Genomic DNA, 22420 nt, shown 5'->3' on the forward strand with positions numbered 1-22420 from the left:
GAACTGTTCACATATATTTTCTGATGTCTCAACTGTTTAATAAAGACATAATGAAACAGAAAAAGAAAAATACTAATACTGATCTACAGCAGACTTATGTCTTCTTTCTGCACCGAAATGTAAAGTAGGGGCCAATAAAAAATATTGCCTTAGGGCATGTTTATACAACGCTAAGAAAAAATGATGTGTGAATGTGTCGAATACACTAGGGTTTCTTGTGAAGTGGTTTTTAAAATACAGGGATTTTAATGCATTTTTTGCAGCTTTTTTCGCGGGTTTTGTGTGGGCTTTTTGCACGTTTTTGAAGCGTAGTTAGGACTCTTACTGACTCTGGGAACATTTGGCACATTTTACGCACCAAAGAATTGATCCGAAACTTCTCTTTTAAGCAACGCGGTTTTTAAAAACGCTTGCGTAAATAACAGCGTAGTATGTACTAACGGCTCACTTTCCTATCGATGTAAATGGGAAGCTTAATCAAGCGGTTTTTACGCTTTTTCGATTTGTTTTTTTTTTTACGCATTTTGTGTGCGATTTTTGCATGTTTTGTGGCGCATAATTAGGACTCCCCCTTGACTATAGTAAAATTTTGCACATTTTACGTGCCAAAGAATTGACTCGATACTTCTTTATTTACGCAATGCATTTTTTTAAAACGCTCGTGCAACAAGCGTGTTGTATGTACTAACGGTATGCTTTCACATTTATGTAAATGAAAAGCTTAATCAAGCCTTTTTTTACGCATTTTTCGGCACATAAAATGCTCAAAAAAACGCATCAAATACACGCCGTGTGAACCTGTTAACTGAAAAGTCATTCACCACAGGGTCTCCCTCTTGACTTTCATCATTCTTAGCCTTCTGGTGTGTCCTATAGCTTCTGCCAGCTAGCATTTGTACAATCACTTAAAAAATGGACCTGAACAATGCTTAGCAATTTGAAGACACATTTTCCTGGCTTGTAGCCAAAAATAGGGAGGGGGGTGAATTTCCCTCCCACATTTACTGCAACTGTAAAGGGGGTTTTGCACTGGGCAATCATCGGGCAAACGATCGTTCATAGAACGCTCGTTCATCGGCTGATTGCATTGTTTTAAAAAAGTAAAATATTATTGTTGTCGGCAGCACATCTCCCTCGTCCCCATACATAGCTCCTTGTGACAGGAGCAAATGAGCGCCGATCAACAAGCTGTCTCGTTAATTGGCGCTCGCTGCACATGCCAAAATTGGCCGGAGTAATAGGGCCTTTAGTCAGGTTGCTTTGCCTTATTTACCTTGCTGTAATTCTTGGAAGTGTTCCCTCTGGTGGTCAACATAGAGAAACAAGTAAAATTATTATTTAATTTTTAACACTTCCCACATTGTGGAAGAAATAAAAAATATATAATAAAAATAAGTTACTTAAAGGGAATGCGTCGAAAATGAAATTATTTTTTTTAAGTTAATTTTCATTGCAAAGAATGACATTGCAATTCATCTGATCACTCTTCATAACAATCTAGAGTTAATGCAAATTGCCACTATAAATACGGAAGCAGCAAACTTTGTGAAAACCAAAATTTGTCTCAGTCTCAAAACTTTTGGCCAGGATATGCCTTACTACCTTTCTGAAGTCGCCTTTTAATTTTGTGTTCTCTAAGATCATTGCATGAATTACTCAACTCAGCGGCTCTGTTCTTCTATGCCATCATCTAAGAAGAACTATGGTCTCGGAACTAAAGAGCTGCTGGCGTTAAAAAAATACATTTTGAGTGGAAATCTCTTTTGGAGGGAACTTCTAATCCTGTAAGGCCTCATGCACACGACCGTAAAAACACCCGTTATTGCGGGTCGTTATTACGACCCGCAATAACGGGCTCATAGGCTTCTGTTAGCCACGGGTACCTTCCCGTTTGCTCACGGGAAGGTACCCGTGCCGTTAAAAAAGATAGAACATGCCCTATTTCATGCCGTAATAACGGCACGGGCATCCCATAGAAGTCTATGGGGCTCCCGTAATCATGGGTGGCTCCGTGTGTTCACCCGTGATTACGGGAGCGTTGCGAAGTGAGGCGAGGTCAGGGGACTACCCGGTCTGCAGGCCACAGCCCAGTGGCGTAACTACCGCCGGGACTACAATGAAAACTATGGCAGAGCGGGGAGGTATCTCCCCGCTCTGCCATAAACAAAAGACATGTATCCCCTATCCTGTAAAAAATAAAAATAAAAGACGTTCATACTTACCGACAACTTCCTGCTTCTCCAGTCCGGTCTCCCGCCCGTTGCCTTGGTGACGCGTCCCTCTCGACATCCGGGCCGACGTCCTGGATGACGTTTCAGGCCATGTGACCGCTGCAGCCAATCACAGGTCAATCACAGGCTGCAGCGGTCACATGGACTGCCGCGTCATCCAGGGATGTCGGGCTGGATGTGAAGAGAGGGACGCGTCACCAAGACAACGGCCGGGTAAGTATGAATTTCTTTAACTTTTATTACAGAAAAGGCTGTCCCTTCTCTCTATCCTGCACTGATAGAGAGAAGGGGCTGCCGATTAGTGCAGTGCTATTTTGCTGCCAAAAACGTGCTCGTAAATACGGGTGGAATACGTGTGACACCGGACCCATATTTACGAGCACGGGTTCGTAAATACTGGTGCAAAACGGGTGGAATACGTGTGACACCGGACCCGTATTTACGCCAGTATTTACGGGTGTGAAAAAATACGGTCGTGTGCATGAGGCCTAACTGTATCTATTGATCATAGAAATATGAAATTTAACCATGATGCCAAAAGATTATCCTCCAGACAAGCAAGACAGAGGTAATTATTTTCTCAATTTTACTTTGTGATAATTTATTGACCTGGATCAAAAAATTATAAAGCTGATGGCTCATCCAGGATGTTCTCTAAGTGCACAATGAAAAACATGTGTAACCGCACAGTGTTATTTGAAAAGAACTTTGAAGGGTCTATTTATTTAACCCCTAGGAGACACAGCCAATTTAGGCCTTGTGGACACGCCCATTTTTCCCCAAATCTGACATGTCACTTTATGTGGTATTAACTTTGGAATGGATTTACTTATTCAAGCGATTCTTTTTTCCTCGTGACACATTGTACTTTATGTTCGTGATAAAATTTGGTCCGTACATTGTGTTTATTTGCGAAAAACACCAAAATTTAAAGAAAATTATTTTTCAATTTAAATGTATCTGCTTGTAAGACCGATATTAATACCACACAAAATAGTAACGAGTTAACATTTATCATATGTCAACTTTATGTTGGCATAATTTTTTGAAACTGCTTTTATTTCTCTAGGACATTACAAGGCAGCAATTTGTCACATTTTTAAGAAGATTTCCAAAACCTAGTTTTTAGAGGCCAGTTCAGTCCTGATGTTGCTTTGAGGGGGCCTATCTATTAGAAAAGTCCCATAAATCACCCCATTTTAAATACTGCATACCTCAAAGCGTTCAAAACAGCAATTATAGTTTCCTAACCCTTTAGGTATTTCATAAGATTTAAATGAAAGTGAAGGTAAAATTTAGTTTCAAAAGGTATTTATTGATATATCGGTACAGAAATGTGATGCACAATTACATGTAATCAATCCTCACGCAGGAGGATATAGAAATAAGTGCTTGTTTTAAACCGAAATGCATTTACATGGGGGTAAGGGATTGGAGGGACATAGGGATAACAAAATATAAACCAACCAACTATGCCATAAAATTGTACATATTAGTCATGCTACTGTAGAGCGCTCCTAGTATCACCTTGTTGGATCCCACTTTACAGGGTAATAGTATACTGAAAGTCGGGTGAATGAGGGGAGGAGAGCCATGGGTCCCATACCGCACGATAGAGGTGGAGTGAATCAGTTCTCACCGCCTCCATTTTTTAAAATATAGCTATACGATTGACTCTATTAATAACCATAGAGATATCAAGACCCGCTGTACGCCACTTGGACGCTATATATATTCGAGCCGCTAAGAGTATAAACTGGGCGAGCTTAAATTTGGAGTTCGGTATTCTGGGAGGAATGGCTCCTAGTAGGCATGTAGGGAGCCGTTTTGGAACGGTAAACTGGCAGATATTAGAAATCAAAGTACAGATATCCGACCAAAAAATTGAGACTCGTGGGCACGACCACCATGTATGGTACATAGTTCCATCCGAGGCACAAACTCTAAAACACTCGACCGAAACCGTTGGATATATGGCGTGAAGTTTTGCCGGGACGTAGTATGCTCTATGTAACAATTTCGTGGATGTCTCAACCAGGGATACCTGCCAGCTACCCTTACTAATAGTGTCACAGCATTGTCTCCATTGTGCAGGTGATAACGCGGCCCCCATGTCCTCCTCCCACTTCAACATATACGGTAGTTTGGTATCGGGGTGTGGGGTATTAAAAATACTATATACCATAGATAACAGCCCCTGCCGAGAGGGCGAAAAGATTAATATTCTTTCCAACGGGGTGTATGTCATTTTAGTTTGGGCAGGTAGTAGTTTGCGCAAAAACGAAAATAACTGTATAGCCCTATAGTGTTCCGGGGCAGGGGGGGCATGGGCCTCATTGAATTGCGCATATGAAATCAGACGATCAGCCCTATTGAAGTCATGGACTTTTGTTAGGTTTTTAGAGTACCACCAACTATAGCTTGAGCTCTGAAGGCCCGAGGGGAACCCCGGATTTCCAATCACAGAAAGCAGCGGGGAGCACCGGGACTGCAGCCCATGTCGGAATCTAACTGATCGCCACAGAATGAGGGAGTGATATGATAGAATTGAGATATTCTTTAATGTAGTCGGTAGGGGAGATACCATCCACAGCAATGCGCCCCATGAATATGGGGTAATTTGAGCCGCCTCCAATGAGACCCATACCGGTGCCCTATCTGGTGGAAGATGCGTTAGTAACAGTTGAGCCACCCTAGCCGCCTTATAGTAGCGTAGTATATTGGGAACCGACAGACCTCCTACTCTTTTATGATACATCATGACACGTGTCGAAATTCTGGGGCGTTTATTATTCCAAATAAATTTAAAGATGTCTTTCTGGAGGAGTTGTAGATCACCTTTCTGGAGGGGGATAGGAAGAGTTCTGAATAAGTATAATAATCTAGGGAGGGTCACCATTTTGATCGTATTAATTCTACCCACCCACGAGATCGGTAGTTTAGCCCATTTTGCCATATCTGCCCTAATGGTCTTAAATACCTGTGGGTAATTGTATTTGTACATTGTATCAAGGGAGGGGGTTAAAGCTATGCCCAAGTAAGGGAGGTAATGCGTTTGGGTGTGGAAGCCAAAATTTATTTCTATCAATTTTTGCAGGGAAGGTGGAACGTTACAATACAGGGCCTCCGATTTAGATTGGTTCACACGTAATCCCGAGACTGCGGAGAAGGAGCCGAGAGCCGCCATCAGATTCGGGAGAGAAGTCAACGGTTTAGTGAGCGTGAGGATGAGATCATCAGCAAAGAGACTTATCTTGTGTTCCCCGTTACCAACTCTCTGTCCCGTAATATTTGGATTACACCTAATAAGTTCTGCTAATGGTTCCATAGCGAGTGCAAATAAAGCTGGCGAGAGGGGACAGCCCTGTCTAGTACCTCTCCGTATGTATATGGGATGAAGTGTGGTAGTTGGTAGTTTAAGGTGAGCCTCTGGGTTGTGGTATATTGTCTTGACAGCACGGAGAAAGGGGCCCCCAATCCCCACCCTTTCTAATACTTTAAATAGGTATTCCCAGGAAAGGCTATCAAAGGCCTTTTCTATGTCTAACGCCAAAAGGACGATCCTGGATTTAGTAATGTTGGCTGACTGTATAGTATTGAGGATTTTCCTAACATTATCAGGTGCTTCCCTTCCTGGAATAAATCCTACTTGATCTCTATGAATTAATTGGGACATAAACCTGTTCAACCGTTTGGCCAGAATAGAGGTGAATATTTTAGCGTCTAGATTAAGTAATGATATCGGCCTGTAATTACCTGCCATCAAGGGGTCCTTGTTAGGTTTGGGGATAACTGTGATCATGGCTGAGAGGAATTCAGTGGGCATGGGCCGACCCCTCATCAGGTCTGTGCAAAAGGTAACTATATGCGGGACTAACTGCTGAGAGAATTTTTTATAATATAAGGCCGTGAATCCATCAGGTCCCGGGGCCTTCCCCAATTTCAACTCTTTAATAGTGTCCTCTACCTCATCACTCGATATCTCGGCATTCAAGAATTCAATATCCTTTTCGGAAAGTTGAGGGATGTTGACAGAGGCTAGGAAATCCCTCACCGCAGCCTCAGAGGGGGGGGGGGGGAAGGGTTTTCATATAAGGTTTGGTAGAACCTGGTAAAGACCTCATGAATACGGTCCGGGTTAGAGGTGATCTGCCCCGGGCGTGACTGTATACGAAACACCTGATTGATTCGCTGCCGAGCCTTAAGTTGTTGGGCCATAAGTTTATCTGGTTTATTGGCCCATTTATAATATTTAGATTGAGTCCATCTAAGGGCTTTTTCTGTCTTATTGGTTAGTATCATATCAATCTGGAGCTTAGCGTCTTTTATAGCGCGAATGAGATATAAAGAAGGACTTCGTTGATTGGTCGCTACCAATCGGGCTAGTTTGGCTTCAAGAGCATTTTGCGCCTAAGACCTTTCTTTTTTACATCAAGATGCCATTGCTATTATCCTGCCCCTTATAAATGCTTTATGGGCGAGCCACACAGTATGTGAGTTAACATCAGGAGTGGTGTTGTCCACAAAGTACTGAGAGAGATCAGTCTGAATCTGGTGCTGAACAGTAGGGTTAGATAAGAGTGACTCATTGAGCCTCCAGGAAAAGGGCATGACACCTCGCTTAGAAAAGTCGAATTCAGCTAGTACTATATCATGATCTGACCAGGCTGATAGGATATGTCTAGAGTAGGCCAATGAGGGGAGGGAGTATGTTGAGGCTAGGATCATGTCGATCCGGTTGTATAAACGATGCGCCGGAGAGAAGTATGTATAGCCCCGTTGCGCCCCATTATATTCTCTCCACGTATCAGCAAGAGAGAGCGACCCCATAATCTTTTTGATCAAAGCTGCCTGTGTATGCGTGCGTCTAGAGGGAGCGGGTGAGGAACGGTCTAGTGTAGTGTTCATCACAAAATTAAAATCCCCACTCCATATTAAATGCTGGTATTGTAGAGAGAGTAAGGTATCATGTAACCCGTCAAAAAACTGAAGCGGGTCTTCATTTGGAGCGTACGAATTCACTATACATAGGACTTTATCATATAGTACACCCAGGATGATCACAAGTCTACCCTGGGGATCTACTATGGATTCAGTAACCTGGATAGGAAGATTATTCTTAATTAAGGTGATCACTCCGCGTGACTTAGAGGGAAATGTAGCAGAGTAAAATGTAGTGTACCGGGGATGGAAGAATTTAGGGTGAGATGTAGGTGTGAAATGGGATTCCTGCAAACAAATAACATCGGGATTATGCTTAATATAAGAAATAAAAGCTTTTTTCCTTTTTTTGCGGAGAGTTGAATCCCCTCACATTATGACTTAGTACTCTACACATAATACAAGGGAGGAAGTGGCATATTCTCGGCAGATACATCAAGCAGAAAATTTCTAGACATACAGTGTAACAGACGCAGGTGACTAATACTTTTAGCATATAGGCTTGTACATGGCATAAAGAGCGAAATAAACAAGTTAAACAAAAAACAATGGACAAATGTCCAACTATTCCGTGGAGTATTCCGCAGACAGGTAGCACCTCTTGGGGTGCACACCTCTGCTACAGCAATTCTCACAAAAATGAAGGCCAGCATGGTGGCCAGCAGCACTAAGCCTGATGACAGGATCTAGCCAGAAAGTTCCTTGGAACAAGAAATATCAACGGTGGCCTAGATGAGGCAAGATATAAAGACACAATGCGGCTCCCCAAAGGGCATGATACTCATCTGTATATCGAGCTAGGATCCTTATACATTGTGTCCTCCTATTCCCAGAGGTTCGGGCATCCCAGCAGTGGAGTTGGAGGCTCTCGGCCCGGCTGTCCAGGTCCTAGTCGGCCGTTGAGGTCTGGGCGGAAGGGCTGATATAGGGACCAATGGAAGTCCAGCAGACTGCAAGGCATCTCGACCCTCTGCCGGCGATTTAACCACATAGATTCTGTTGCTGACCTGAAAATTAAGCGAAAAGGGGAATCCCCATCGGTAACGGATCTGGGCCTTCTGTAAAGCTTGAGTAACGTCCCGCATTTCTCTTCGTCGTTGGAGTGTAGAAGGTGCCAAGTCTGCATACAAGTGGACTGAGGGTGGCATTCCCGATAGAGGTGCTAGACTCCGAGCCGCCATTAGGATCCGATCTCTCGCCTCTGGATAGTGAAATTTCAGAATCACATCACGTGGTAAATCCTGGTTGCATGGTCGCGTCAGGGCTCTGTGAACCCTATCCATCCGAAATAAATCAGTGGCAGCTTGGGGTGGGAGGGTACGGAACAACGTGGTGAGATTGGATTCCAGATCTGTAACGGTTTCCGGTAGGCCTCTGACACGCAGGTTTCCTCTCCGGGACCTATTCTCAAGATCTTCTAATTTCAGCTCCAGTGCCTCCAACTGTGCTGCATGTGTATCGATATCTCTGCGGTCCGTCTCCAGGGCATCCGCCATGTCATCGGCCCGGTTCTCTATGTCAGAGACTCGTTGTCCCACTTCATGTATTTGGCGGGAAAACTCGGCCACTGCCTGTGTTAGTTCCGTGCGGAACAATGCCGCAATATTCCTGAATAACTCATCAGTGTCAGTGTGGGTAACGATCGCTGAAGGTGAGGGCGGTAAGGATGTTTCTGCCGCTGACAAACTCTCACTGACCTGAGCTGCAGCCGGGTTGGCCATGATGGATTGCCTCGTGGTTCGGAAGATCTCCGGTATAGTTTGCGAAGGAGCTGGGGTTGCCGGTCCCCGAGGCTTTGATTTGTTGGTCCGGGTCATACTGCACATTACCGGACTTTTTTTGGCTGTGAAGGAGCTGTGTAAAACAGCGCTAATACGGCTTGATCAGTGCTGCCGGAGCGGAGCTCACATCAGGTGCGTCCTGTTCGTGGAGCTTCGCGCATGCGCCCCCATGAAGGTAAAATTTACAAATTTAATTTTTTTGCAGAAATTTTATATAAATCTATTTTAACACAGAAGGTTTAACTAGAGAAACACAACTCAATATTTATTGCCCAGATTCTGAAGTTTTTAGAAATATCCCATATGTGGCCTTAGTATGCTACTAGACTCAGAAATGAAGGAACACCTAGTGTATTTTGCGGCCTACTTTTTTTTAGAATATATTTTAGGCAACAGGTTTTTTGGAATTTTTTGGGGAATTGGACCGTAAAATCAAGATAAACATTGGTTTCTCATGTTCTGAGGTGGTGACGATACACAGATGACATCTTCCTCATCTGGACAGATACTGAGGCCTCTTTGGACTTTTCATGAATAAGATTGACAATGACACTATGGTTTATTCTACAGAATCAATCCAGTTTCTAGATGTCACTGTTATGATTAAGGGGGAGACACTTAAGACTGGACTATATACAAAGGAATATATTATATATAATATACTGAGGATAGGCTATCAATTTTTAGGGACTGGAAAACCCCTTTAATTATGTAGAAAATGTAATCTTTATGAGCCAGTTAATGACTTTGAGATAATCCCCATTACTAAAGTTGGTTAATCTCATGTAACAAACAAGATGTGATCGAACAATTGAATAATATTTGCCAAAATCACAAAAATACAACACTTTGGCTAGGTTCTTAGGGACAATTTAACCAACCATGATTGTGACTTGATACAAGAGCAGGTTCAAACACCAGTTCCCAGCAGGATGCAGAGAAACCACATTGCTACATAGAGGGACATTACATGGGTGCAACATACTGAAATACACTCTCATGTCGGAGGGGTAAGCATACTTCTTTCCCCACACTGTACTTTCCAGATCATTTCCCGCACTCCCATTCACCTTCTTTGAGGTCCACACCGACAGACTCTTGAACCAATTCTCCCTGCAAATGATGTTTGTCTACCGCCCACCTGGTTCACAAGGCCAGTTCCTGGATCACTTTGCTACCTGGCTTCCTCATTTCCTATGCTCTGAAATACCCACTTTTATTATTGGTGACATCCTCTTCGTTAACCGATTTATCTACTTTTTCAGTTTATATCTTTAATCCCCTCCATAGGCCTTTCACAACTTTCTACTTCTCCTAGACATGAAGATGGGAATTCACCTGACCTGGTCTTTTGGCTCTGCTCAGTTTCTAATTTTATTATCTCTCCTCTCCCACTCTCTGACCACAGCCTTCTCTCCTTTATTATCAAAAATTCTCTGCCTCCTCAATATATACCTACCTATCACATATACAGAAATCTTCATGCTCTTAACACTCACCAACTTATAAACACTCTACAATCCTCCATGTCCCCTATCTCTTCCCTCAAGACCCTATCTGGCTGCCAAACAATACAACAAAACTCTCAAAAGTGCGTTGAACGGAGCAGCACACTTATACTCCGAACCTCCCAACACTAGTGCCGGTAACCTTTGCACACACCTCAAACAGGTTTTCTTCATCGATGCTCGAGGTGTGCTGAACCTCTGTTAAGAAAACAGCCATTGTGGGTAGATTTCCTCCATTACAAATTAATGCTCAAAACGTACAAGTTTGCCCTTTGACTTGCCCAAAAAACCTCTTCACCTCCATAATCTCCGCACTACCTAATAATCCAAAATGACTCTTCCGCCTTATTCCTGAAGCGCAGACTCCTAACACAGATCTCAGTGCTAAAGACCTCGCCACTTATTTTAAAGTAAAAATGTACAACATCCGGTATAAAATTATCTTCCAGTCCCCAAGTAGCATCGATCCCACTTCTTTACTATCCACATTTGACCTAATAACAGAAGTCGTCTCTAGACTCCTCTCTTTTTATTGCCCTATGGCCTGCATTAGTGATCCTATTCCTTCACACGTTTGCCCAACATTTTTTTCTGGGTTATGTCCCTCCTCTTTTTAAAAATGTTGTTTTAACCTTATTACTGAAGAAAACATCTCTTGACCCATCTTGCTCTGTTAACTACCAACCTGTCTCTAATCTCCCCTTAATCTCTAAACTCCTAGAACGCTTATCTACCTAATAGGCTATCTCTTTGCCAACTGTTTTCTCAACTCCTTACCATCTGGATTCCAAACTCTACAGAAACTGCACTTAAAAATGTCTCAAATGATTTCCTGATAGCTAAATCAACAGCAACTTTTCTGTTTTGATTGTCTACTTAGTATGCTTCACTCTATTGGCCTTAAGGTTCCGGCTCTCTTGGTTTTCTTCCTTCGCTTCTGACTGTTCATTCAGCGTATCATTTAATGGCTCTACTTCTACACTTTTTACCCTTGCTGTTGGGGTTTCTTAGGAATCAGTACTCGGTCCTCTCCTCTTTCCTCTACAGACAGCTCCTACTGGAAAAACTATCAATTGGCTTGCAGTACCATCACTATGCTGATGACACCTAATAATATACCTTTTCCAGTGCAATCACCTCCCCTCAAAATACCAGTGATTCCCTGTCCACTGTCTCTAACATCATGTCCTCTCCCTATCTGTAACTAAATATTTCATAATCTGAGCTCCTTCTGTTTCCACCATCCATCTACCTAAACCTAATGTCTCCATTTCAGTGTGTGGTACTATCAAAAGTCCTAAGTAGCATATCTGCTGTCTTGGGGTTATGTTGGACTCAGATCTTTTCTTTATTCCTTATATTAAATCGCTTGCACACTCATGTCACCTGCACCTCAAAAACATCTCAAGAATCCGCCCTTTTCCTACTGTGGAAAAAGACAAAACTCTTATGGTCGCTCTGATTTATTGTCGTCTTGACTACGGTAACTCATTACTAATTGGATATATTTGTAGAGGAATGATCGAGGCACTCACCGAAGCTGGCAAACAATTTCTTTATTACAAAAAGATCTTGGTCAGGATGTGGAATTGCCTACGACCGTTTCACGTGCGTACACGCTTTCTCAGGGCCTTGAGAAAGCGTGTACGCACGTGAAACGGTCGTAGGCAATTCCACATCCTGACCAAGATCTTTTTGTAATAAAGAAATTGTTTGCCAGCTTCGGTGAGTGCCTCGATCATTCCTCTACAAATATATTCAGCCGATTGTGCTACTCTTTCGATGAGCAACTCCGTGGCAATTTACCTGCAATCATCCAACAGTAAGCAAGCCATATTTTCAACTCCCATTCCGATTAGGCGGTTTTGGCAGTGCCAGCCTCCTTCCTTCTTCCCATTGATTGATCATTACTAATTGGTCTTCCCTTAACTAAGCTCTCCCCTCTTCAATCTATCCTGAATGCAGCAGCCAGGTTCATCTTTCTAACCAACTGCTACATCAATGCCTCTACCCTGTGCTAGCCACTGCCCTATTTTCCCATTCACCTTAGTATACAATTTAAACATATTACTCTTACCCACAAAGCTCTCGCAGTGATGCGCATTCTTACATCCCTTCCCTCATCTTGTCTACCACCCTATCCGTGCTGTGTTCTGCTAACAATCTAAGACTAACCATCCTCCATAATCTGAACCTTCTACTCCCGTCTCCAAAGCTTTTCTCCTGCTGCACCCGCTCTCTTGAATGTGCTACCCGAACAATCAAATTAATTTCACACATCCACATATTTAGGCATGCCCTAAAAACATCTTTTTAAACAGGCCTATCACATTCCCTAATCAGACTGTTTCATTTACCCCCCTTCTACTACATTAGTCCTCAGAACCTGATCCATTCAGTCAACAGTATCCGCCACAGTCCTCGCACCCTAATGCTCTTCATATCTGTGCATACACGGATAGTGGCTGGCTCATGCAGCTTTATGTGTGCATAGTAACCAACAGTCCAGAATTTGCTGGGACTGTCCCAAATTTACAGACCGTACCGGCAAATTACTGTCCCGGATGTGTCCTGGAAACTGCCTTATTCAATTGTATCTGCTTCCTCAGGACGCAGACACAATTGAATATTATGGCAAAGCAGGAAACTATCCGCTCTCTGCTCTACCATTCACTCCTCCAGGAGTGGAATCCCTGTCTAGAGAGTTGCCGACGTTCTGGCCAGGGATTCCGCTCCTAGAGGTAGCCCCTGATGTCACTGTCCATATGTGGACAGTGAGGTAAGGGGCTACACCCTAAGTGTCCCTGGAAAAAATATAAAATGTTGGCAACTATGTAGGTGCTATCCAAAATATGAATAAAGATTATATTATTATTATTGCGGACTTACTATACAAACTGTGGCTGCCTATATGTGTACCGAACTTGGATTGTTTCCTCATCACATATTTGTCTCACGCTACAAACTGTTGCGGCTTCTCTTTGTACTGAACCTGAACTGTTACTTGACTACTCTTGCCACTGGAATTTGAATCTGCATTTAGACCTTGACATTTGTCATACTTTTACACTGGTGTCCAAAACTACATGCAATACTCCATGTGCGGTCTGACTAGGGTTTGTAAAGCAATAGAATTATGTTCTCATTAGATGCATCTAAGACCCTTTCATGCATCCCATGATCTTTTTTTCCATGGCAGCAGCTGCCTGACACTGATTGCTATAGTGCAGTTTACTGTAGACTAATATCCATAAGTACTTTTCCATGTCAGTTTTACACAGTCTTTTCCTATTTAGTATGTAATGACGGCATGTATTTTCCCTTCCTAAGTTCATAACCTTACATTTATCTATGTTAAATTCATTTGACACTCCTCAGTTTACGTCCCGTTTTGTGGACACGTTTGTGGTATACGACAACGTATACGTTTTAAAAGTTACAAAAATGTATGCATTTGTAACATACGCTTACTTTTTTGTAGTATACGTCATATATGTTTTTATACGTTTGTGTCTGTTCTTCTAAAAATGTATATGTTTTTTTTGTTCTTGAGCTAAATCAAATTTTATAAAGTCAAGATCTCCCATATATGGTGACAAAAACATATAGGTTTTACATATGCAAACGTAAGATTTAAGATCGTATACGTCGTCCATTGACTTCAATACAAATAAAAACGTATATGTGTGGTATACGTTTTGGAAAAGTACTTGAAAAGCGTAGTGGACTTCGCTTTTCAGGACATGGGAAAAAAAGGATAGAACATAAGCACACAAAACGTATGCACAAACTACACTATTAGGGCATACATCCTGACTATAGACATCAATATACACGCTGTGGTACATGTTTTGACACGTTTTTTTCAGTTCAAAACGTGCACATCAGACAACCAGATCCATTTATAAGAGAATACAGCCCCTCTTTATGCCAATCAGTTTACATAGTTTAGTATCATCTGCAAAAATGTATATTTTACAAGTTCATTTATAAATACAGAACATTAAAAAGAATAGGGCCCAATACTGACCTCTGTGGCACTCCACTGGTAACAGGGACCAAATCTGAATATGTAACATAAACACGAACCCTCTGTTTTCAGAGAGCACACCTACAAAACTCTTACGTAGAACTCAATATGTCATTTTCTGACTGAGGCCTCTTATGTCCAAGTGGCTGCTGTAAAGCAGTCACTGAACAGCTGCTCATAGCTGAGAGGAGAAGCTCATGTAAGATGGCTGCCCCCATAATCATGTAGAAAAAAAAAACTATACAGTCAATTAATAAATAAAAAAAGATTATTTAAAAAAAAAAAAAAAAAAAAAAAAAAAAAAAAGGTGTTCTGTCTACTTAATGGAAAATATGTTTATTTTACTTTATTTGAGCAATTGAAACCTATACTTTACAGTATATGAAGAACTGTGGAAGGGGATAATGATGTCATTTTCTGAAGTGATGTTTTGTAGATATTTTTCTGCACTCTAATATACTACTGTGGATGTACTTTGGTAATTATTTATTAAATATAAGCGGTTTAATTTTTTTTGTGTTCATGATATTACAGATGTAGCAAACCTTATCTTGACTCCGATAAGTTATCACGCTTCAGCAAATTATCCCTTAAGATATAAAAGGCCATTGAAAAAGTCAAGTTATAGTTTCTTGCCGCTGTGTATTTAAAGCTTTAAAAATCAAGTTAAAGATCGTACATCTGTATACGGTACTTGTCTTAGTATTACATAATCCCCTACCTATTTATAGAAAAATTTACATTTGAAAAACAACAGTAGATTATAGCTAATTATTAAACAATTATGCAACTTTAATTACCAGATCTGGAGTTGATCAAGACAAGCATTTGGGGGACCTCCAATGCAGGCTATTTGTTGCCTTCGTTTCCATTCAACCAGTTCTTCGTTAATAAGGGAGCTTTGGGTATGGCTTGTGATATTGAGTAGTTCTCCGATTTTATGAACAATATCCTAGTGAAATTGAGAGAAACATATTGTATTTGTTAAATTCCAAAAAGCAAACATTTCATATTTTTAGAATAAAAACAACTAATTCTTGTGGAGTTATATACTATAAGCCTCATTGCTATCAGGGTAAGAAATATTTTATAACTTAGGGAGGACCGTTCCCTAGGTCATATAAACTGTTTATCTGACCTGAATTCTGCTGTCCCCCTGATTCCAGCGCCGGTTTTTACTTTTTTTGCCCCTGCCCCCCTTTGTTCCTAAGGTATGGTCGTTGTCCCCTGCCCGTTGTGTTGGAGCCCTATAGGCTGATCCCCTGTAGTTAGCCAACAGGGCGTGAACTCCACTGATTCTACCAAGGTGGAACCAGCTTCACAGCTTCTGATCCAGTCCAATCAGCAGCTTCACACCAGCCAGGCACAGCATGATGTCTCCACAAAACATGATCTCGCGACATAAGATTTTTCTGGTGAAATCACACTGAGTTTGGCTGGTCGGAATCTGCCTCGCTCTGATGGAAGAGAGTCAGAAGCTGTGAAGCTGGCCTCAAGTCGGTCGAATCAGTGGAGTTCACGCCCGTTGCTAACCTACAGGTAATTAGCACATACGGTGCCAACATAAGCAGCCATATCTCAGGAACGGTGAGGGCCCAGAACCAGAAAATGGGAAAAAAAGACAAATTAACATAGTTACATACATAGTTACATAGTTAGTACGGCTGAAAAAAGACACATGTCCATCAAGTTCAACCAAGGGAAGGGAAAAGGGAAGGAAAAATTTCTACACATAGGAGCTAATATTTTTTTGTTCTAGGAAATTATCTAACCCTTTTTTAAAGCCATCTACTGTCCCTGCTGTGACCAGCTCCTGCGGTAGGCTATTCCATAGATTCACAGTTCTCACTGTAAAGAAGGCTTGTCGCCTCTGCAGCTTGAACCTTTTTTTCTCCAGACGGAGGGAGTGCCCCCTTGTTTTTTGAGGGGGTTTTACAAGGAACAGGAACCATATTTTTTGTATGTGCCATTAATATATTTATATAAGTTAAATATATTAATAGATATTTTTCTGCACTCTAATATACTACTGTGGATGTACTTTGGTAATTATTTATTAAATATAAGCGGTTTAATTTTTTTTGTGTTCATGATATTACAGATGTAGCAAACCTACATCGGCATCGGCATCGGCATCGGCGGCTAGGACATATATGTACAGACTGGCATCAAATTTAGATATTCTTCTTTTACAATTTAACATAATTTTTTTAAAACATTATAGCATAATATAATCCCTTAATTCTTATGTGTATGGCGATACCAAATATTTGTACTTTGACCAACATACATAGTTGCCATAATGGCAGAGAACAAAGGTCCCTATATTTATTCTAACTTGTTCCCCACTGTTAGCTGGTGTATGGGTTCTGTAAATGGCTGCAAAATATCTGTGTATAATATTTTTTTTATTTTAGGTATTAAAAGCAGATAAAGCAGGGCCAGAGAGACATAAAATAGTGACTTAATTATTTGCATGGATTTGGAATAACATTTTGCATGATATGGACACAATATTACATGGGTGTAAGATGCCCATGTAACGTGAATCCATGTCATAGTGGATTCTCCTGATAACAAATGCGATTTAAGAAGGATGGATATTACTTTCTATTTAAATTTTGGGTGTGTTTTTATTTATTTTTTATGTATTTCGTTTTTTTACTGATTTATTGGTTTCACCTTATTTCACACTAATCGCCCTGGTGCTGGAAAATGCTGTGGTGGCATGATCACTTGCTCATAGCATCTCTTTGTTTATAGATCACACATAATAGTGATTTAATGTCAACTATTACCAATTATCTGTATGACTGCTCCTCTCCACTGTGTCATATTTGAAAGACTTCAAATGCAACAGGTAGCCTGTTGGAATTTTCCTGCATTCAGGACCCAGTCTAAACACGGCGCTTACTTTGAGCACCGTGTTTAGCCTTTTTTTGTGATATTGAGCTGATCATTTCTGCTCTCTGTCCAGCAGGAGAATCAGGCTGATAGAGTACTACTCTTTAATAGCATAAAACTATGCAACACAACCTACATTAAATTTAGGACTGTATCCAACACACTCAATGGGGCGGCACTGTGATTATGATTCCAGATCCAAGATTAGGGTGCTCCACTCACCAGGTTAACCTCCAAAGCCAGACTTTTACAAATTACAGCACAAAAAGAGTGCCACTCCAACTGGCTTTGTTAAAAAGTAAATATTTATTTACCTATCGTGAGAGTCGAAATGATGCCTTCTCACTATGGGTGAATATTTCTATATAAATAAATATTTATTTTTTTACTAAGCCAGTTGGATTGCCGCTCTTCTTGCTGTAATTTGTAAAAGATAGGATTGAGGATATACACCTTGCTGCAGGGGGCATCGGCGGCTAGGACATATATGTACAGACTGGCATCAGAAAGAGGGTAAAGGACCACTGATGACCTATCCACAGGATAGTATATGATCTGGGGGGGTCCGATCAGCTCCGCCGGGTGTCTGATGTTTTGAATGGTATTCAGTAGTTGGAGCCAGAAGCAGATGGCTCCGACCACTGCATAGCGGTAATTGTGCAGAACTGCAGCTTTACTCCTATTCACTTGAATAGGAGAAGAGCTGCAGTACTGCAGCTCGGCCGCTATTGCATGACCGGAGCATTCTGCTTCAGGCATGGATGCCCGGTGCACGGAGGCAGAGCCGGGTATCAGACCCCTACCGATCATATACTGATGACCTATCTGGTGCATAGGTTATCAGTCCTCCGGTCGTGGACAACCCCAATATACATATATTAAATATACCCAAAGAATGATTAAACAATTCCAAAATCAGCTCAGTCTCCTTTGATTCAATCTGTCTTATATTATAATCAAAACAGTGGGACAAACAAAAAATTCTTCTATATGTTATCCCAGGAGATCGGCAATTTATCTCAGCTGCAACATACTAGTCCTTTTCAATTAATTAGAATATCATTAAAAAGTTAATTTATTTCAGTAATTCAACTCAAAATGTGAAACTCATATAATATATAGATTCATTACACACAGAGTGATCTATTTCCAGCATTTTATTTCCTTTTAATGTTAATGATTATGGCTAACCGTTAATGAAAACCCAAAATTAAGTGTCTCAGAAAATTAGAATATTGTATAAGCCCAATTTCAAAAATGATTTTTAAGACCGAAATGTTGGCCTACTGAAAAGTATGTACAGTATATGCACTCAATACTTGGTCGGGGCACTTTTTGCATGGATTACTGCATCAATGCGGCGTGGCATGGATGACATCAGCTTGTGGCACTGCTGAGGTGTTATAGAAGCCCAGGTTGCTTTGATAGTGACTTTCAGCTCGTCTGAATTGTTGGGTCTGTTGCCTTCAGCTCGTCTGCATTGTTGGCTCTGGTGCCAAATCCTGCTGGAAAATGAAATCAGCATCTCCATAAAGCTTATCACCAGAGAGAAGCATGAAGTGCTCTAAAAGTTCCTGGTAGATGGATGCGTTGACTCTGGACTTGATATAACACAGTGGACCAACACCAGCAGATGACATGTCTCCCCAAACCATCACTGACTGTGGAAACTTCACAATGGACCGTAAGCAACTTGGATTGAGTGCCTCTCCACTCTTCCTCCAGACTCTGGGACTTTGATTTCCAAATGAAATGCAAAGTTTACTTTCATCTGAAAACAGGACTTTGGACCACTGAGCAACAGACCAGTTCATGTTTTCTTTAGCCCAGGTAAGACGCTTCTGACGTGGTCTCAAGGAATGCGACAATTGTAGCCCATGTCCTGGATACGTCTGTGTGTGGTGGCTCTTAAAGCACTGACTCCAGCCGCAATCCACTATTTGTGAATTTCCCCCATATTCTTGAATGGCCTGTTCTGGACAATCCTTTCAAGGCTGCAGTTATCCCCGTTGCTGTTCCTTTTTCTACCACACTTTTTACTTTCTCTCAATTTTCCATTAATATGCTTAGATACATCACTCTGTGAACAGCCAGCTTCTTTAGCAATGTCCTTCTATGGCTTACCCTCCTTGTGGAGGGTGTCAATGAATGTCTTCTGGACAACGGTCAAGTCAGCAGTCTACCCCATGATTGTGTAGCCTACTGAACCAGACTGCTGGACCATTTAAAGGCTTAGGACATCTTTGCAGGTGTTTTGTGTTGATTAGCTGATTAGAGTTACACCATGAGTCTACTATCATGAACTTTTACCCAATATTCAAATTTTTGGAGAGACTAAATTTTGGGTTTTCATTAACTGTTAGCCATAATCATCAACATTAAAAGAAAAAAATGCCGGAAATAGATCACTCTGTGTGTAAAGAATCTATATAATATATGAGTTTCACTTTTTGTATTAACTTACTGAAATAAATGTACTTTTTCATGATATTCTAGTTCATTCATAAGGACTAGTATAAACATCTGCCTGGCTGTACAGCCGGCCATAAATGTAAAGGTTTAGCTACAACATGATGCACTTTGTTTTTAGTCAAATAAGAATGTTCATCTGGAAAAGTTATTTCCTACAACCGATTAAAAACAAATAGTTTACATTATGAATATCATGCATTTGCATGTTCCCACATATATTCTTTTTGGAAAATAGTATCACAAAGGCTGCATTACTAACTATAGCTTGACTCATTACTTTCAATTTAGATTTTTAAGATTTTATTTTTACAAGAGGCGTTCTCTGGTATTTTAATAATAATGGCCTATTTTTAGAATGGGTCACCAATGTTTAACCAGTGGGTTCCAACCTCTGGAAACCCCCACCCCAATAGGCAAAATAAATGAGCTGCATCGCTCCTGTGAATGCAGATTCCTCTTAATTGTTTGCAGGGGCAGAATGGCCACAGGGCATCAATGTTAAAGCCCAAGAGAATCATTTTAATGTACCATAAACGTAAACAAAAACATGCCATTTAATGCCTCCTTGCTTAGAAAATTATCAGCAAAATGTTTGATTTTTCTATTGAGCACTTTCATTACTGAAATCAGTGGGGGTATTCTCATATATATCTATGGAAGGTCGGAATATACGATTTTGACTGAATTTCGCTATAAGGGACAAAGATATCATACACTTTTGACCGATCACCTGTGGCCATGTTTCTATAAAAAGTCATTGGATACCGATATTTTATTGACATTATAGATACATGTGTAACTAAGAAGAAATTAAAAAGTTTTGGGTTCTTTTCAGATTTCATCTATTATTTGCATATTTGCAAAACTTAATTGATTCAGATTTAAAAATAAATAAATAAATAAATAAACAGTAATAATGCAAGACAAACAAACTGAGTAAAAACTGTTTTAAAATGATCATGTAATTTATTAAATAAAAACAAGTTATCCAACACAAACTTGCCTCCTGTGCAAAAAAATTAAGTTATTCCTTAGGCTGGGTTCAGGCTTTGGATTTTAGTGCGGCTCAAACAAGCAAAAAGACATGGCATGTTAGTACATGCAGCTGTATCGTGGTTCACAGCAGCATAAACACATGGGGATGTAGAAACCCCAGCACACAGAACAAAATGATGAAAATACTCCCTAGCTGCAAAATCTAATTTGTAATGCTAATTAAAGTATTAATTGTACTCCAAGAGGTAGCTCTGCAGATGCTTCTACTGGCAAGCATGCTTTCTCTGCAAAAAAAATGCACTAGTAGGCCTGCTATAAACTTTGGAGGAGCCAGATCGTCCTTTTCATAGCAAAAGATGATAGTTGGCTGAAAGGGAACCTGTCACCAGCATTTCACCTATTAAACCAGCAATACCTGGTGGAAGTGGGTGAAAAATCATTTTTATGTAACCTAGAATTATCTTCTAAGTAGGCTCTGTACCTTTAGTATTCAGTTTTTTAGTGTTCCCATGCTGTATGCTAATGAGCATAAAAAAGTAATATCCCAGTTTGAAAAGAGTCAAGCATTAAGGGTTAAAGCTATTAGATAACCTCCTCACCAGTCCGTGCTGCTCTCCTTCTTATCAGGGACAGAGATGAGAACTGTCATTCAGTACAAGCAGTGAAGTGCCTATCTAATGGATTTTTACCTCACTGCTTGCAGTCTGTATACCTCCAAGGCTTCGTTCACATCTGCGCTAGAGCTCCATTCCGACTGAGCTTTCTGTCGGAACGGAGCCCTGACAGACACAATCGGACACTATAGGTTTCCGTTCCTATCACCGTTGATTTCAGTGGTGACGGATCCGGTGCCAACAGTTTCCGTTTGTCTCCATTGTGCAAGGGTTCGACTACAACTACGTAGTCGACTGCGCTATTGATTCCGTCAAAACGACGGAACCCTTGCACAACGGAGACAAACGGAAACCATTGGCACCGGATCAGTCACCATTCAAATCAATGGTGATGGAAAATAGAAACCTTTGGTTTCCGTTTGTGTCAGTCAGGGTCCCGCTCCGACGGAAAGCTCAGACGGAACGTCAGAACGGGACCATGGCGCAGATGTGAACAAAGCCTTACTGCCCATGCTGGGTTTTCTTTCTGTTTGTTTCACTGATAAGAGAATAAGCTGCACACGTCTAAGGGTATGTGCACACGAGAAGTGGCTTTTACGTCTGAAAAGACAGACTGTTTTCAGGAGAAAACAGCTGTCGTTTGAGACGTAAAAGCTCCTCGCATTATGCGAGGCGTCTGTGACGCTCGTAAATCTTGAGCTGCTCTTCATTGACTTCAATGAAGAACGGCTCAAATTACATTGCAAAGAAGTGTCCTGCACTTCTTTGCCGAGGCACTCATTTTACGCGTCTTGTTTGACAGCTGTCAAACGACGACGCGTAAATGACAGGTCGTCTGCACAGTACGTCGGCAAACCCATTCAAATGAATGGGCAGATGTTTGCCGACGTATTGTAGCCCTATTTTCAGACGTGAAACGAGGCATAATACGCCTCGTTTACGT

At 41.1% G+C, this 22420-nt stretch overlaps 1 protein-coding gene across 2 annotated transcripts in view; it reads right to left on the reverse strand.

Annotated features, from left to right (window-relative positions):
- The window catches only part of STAT1 (signal transducer and activator of transcription 1), a 1010933-nt gene that overhangs the window by 695973 nt on the left and 292540 nt on the right, over nt 1-22420 (reverse strand). For both annotated transcript variants that reach the window (XM_075829995.1, XM_075829994.1), the window contains exon 8: nt 15292-15443. In XM_075829995.1, coding sequence (XP_075686110.1) covers nt 15292-15443 — 152 coding nt within the window. The remainder of the gene's footprint in view (nt 1-15291; nt 15444-22420) is intronic.

Source organism: Rhinoderma darwinii, chromosome 6 (assembly GCF_050947455.1).
Source record: "Rhinoderma darwinii isolate aRhiDar2 chromosome 6, aRhiDar2.hap1, whole genome shotgun sequence".
NCBI classification, from domain to species: Eukaryota; Metazoa; Chordata; class Amphibia; order Anura; family Rhinodermatidae; genus Rhinoderma; species Rhinoderma darwinii.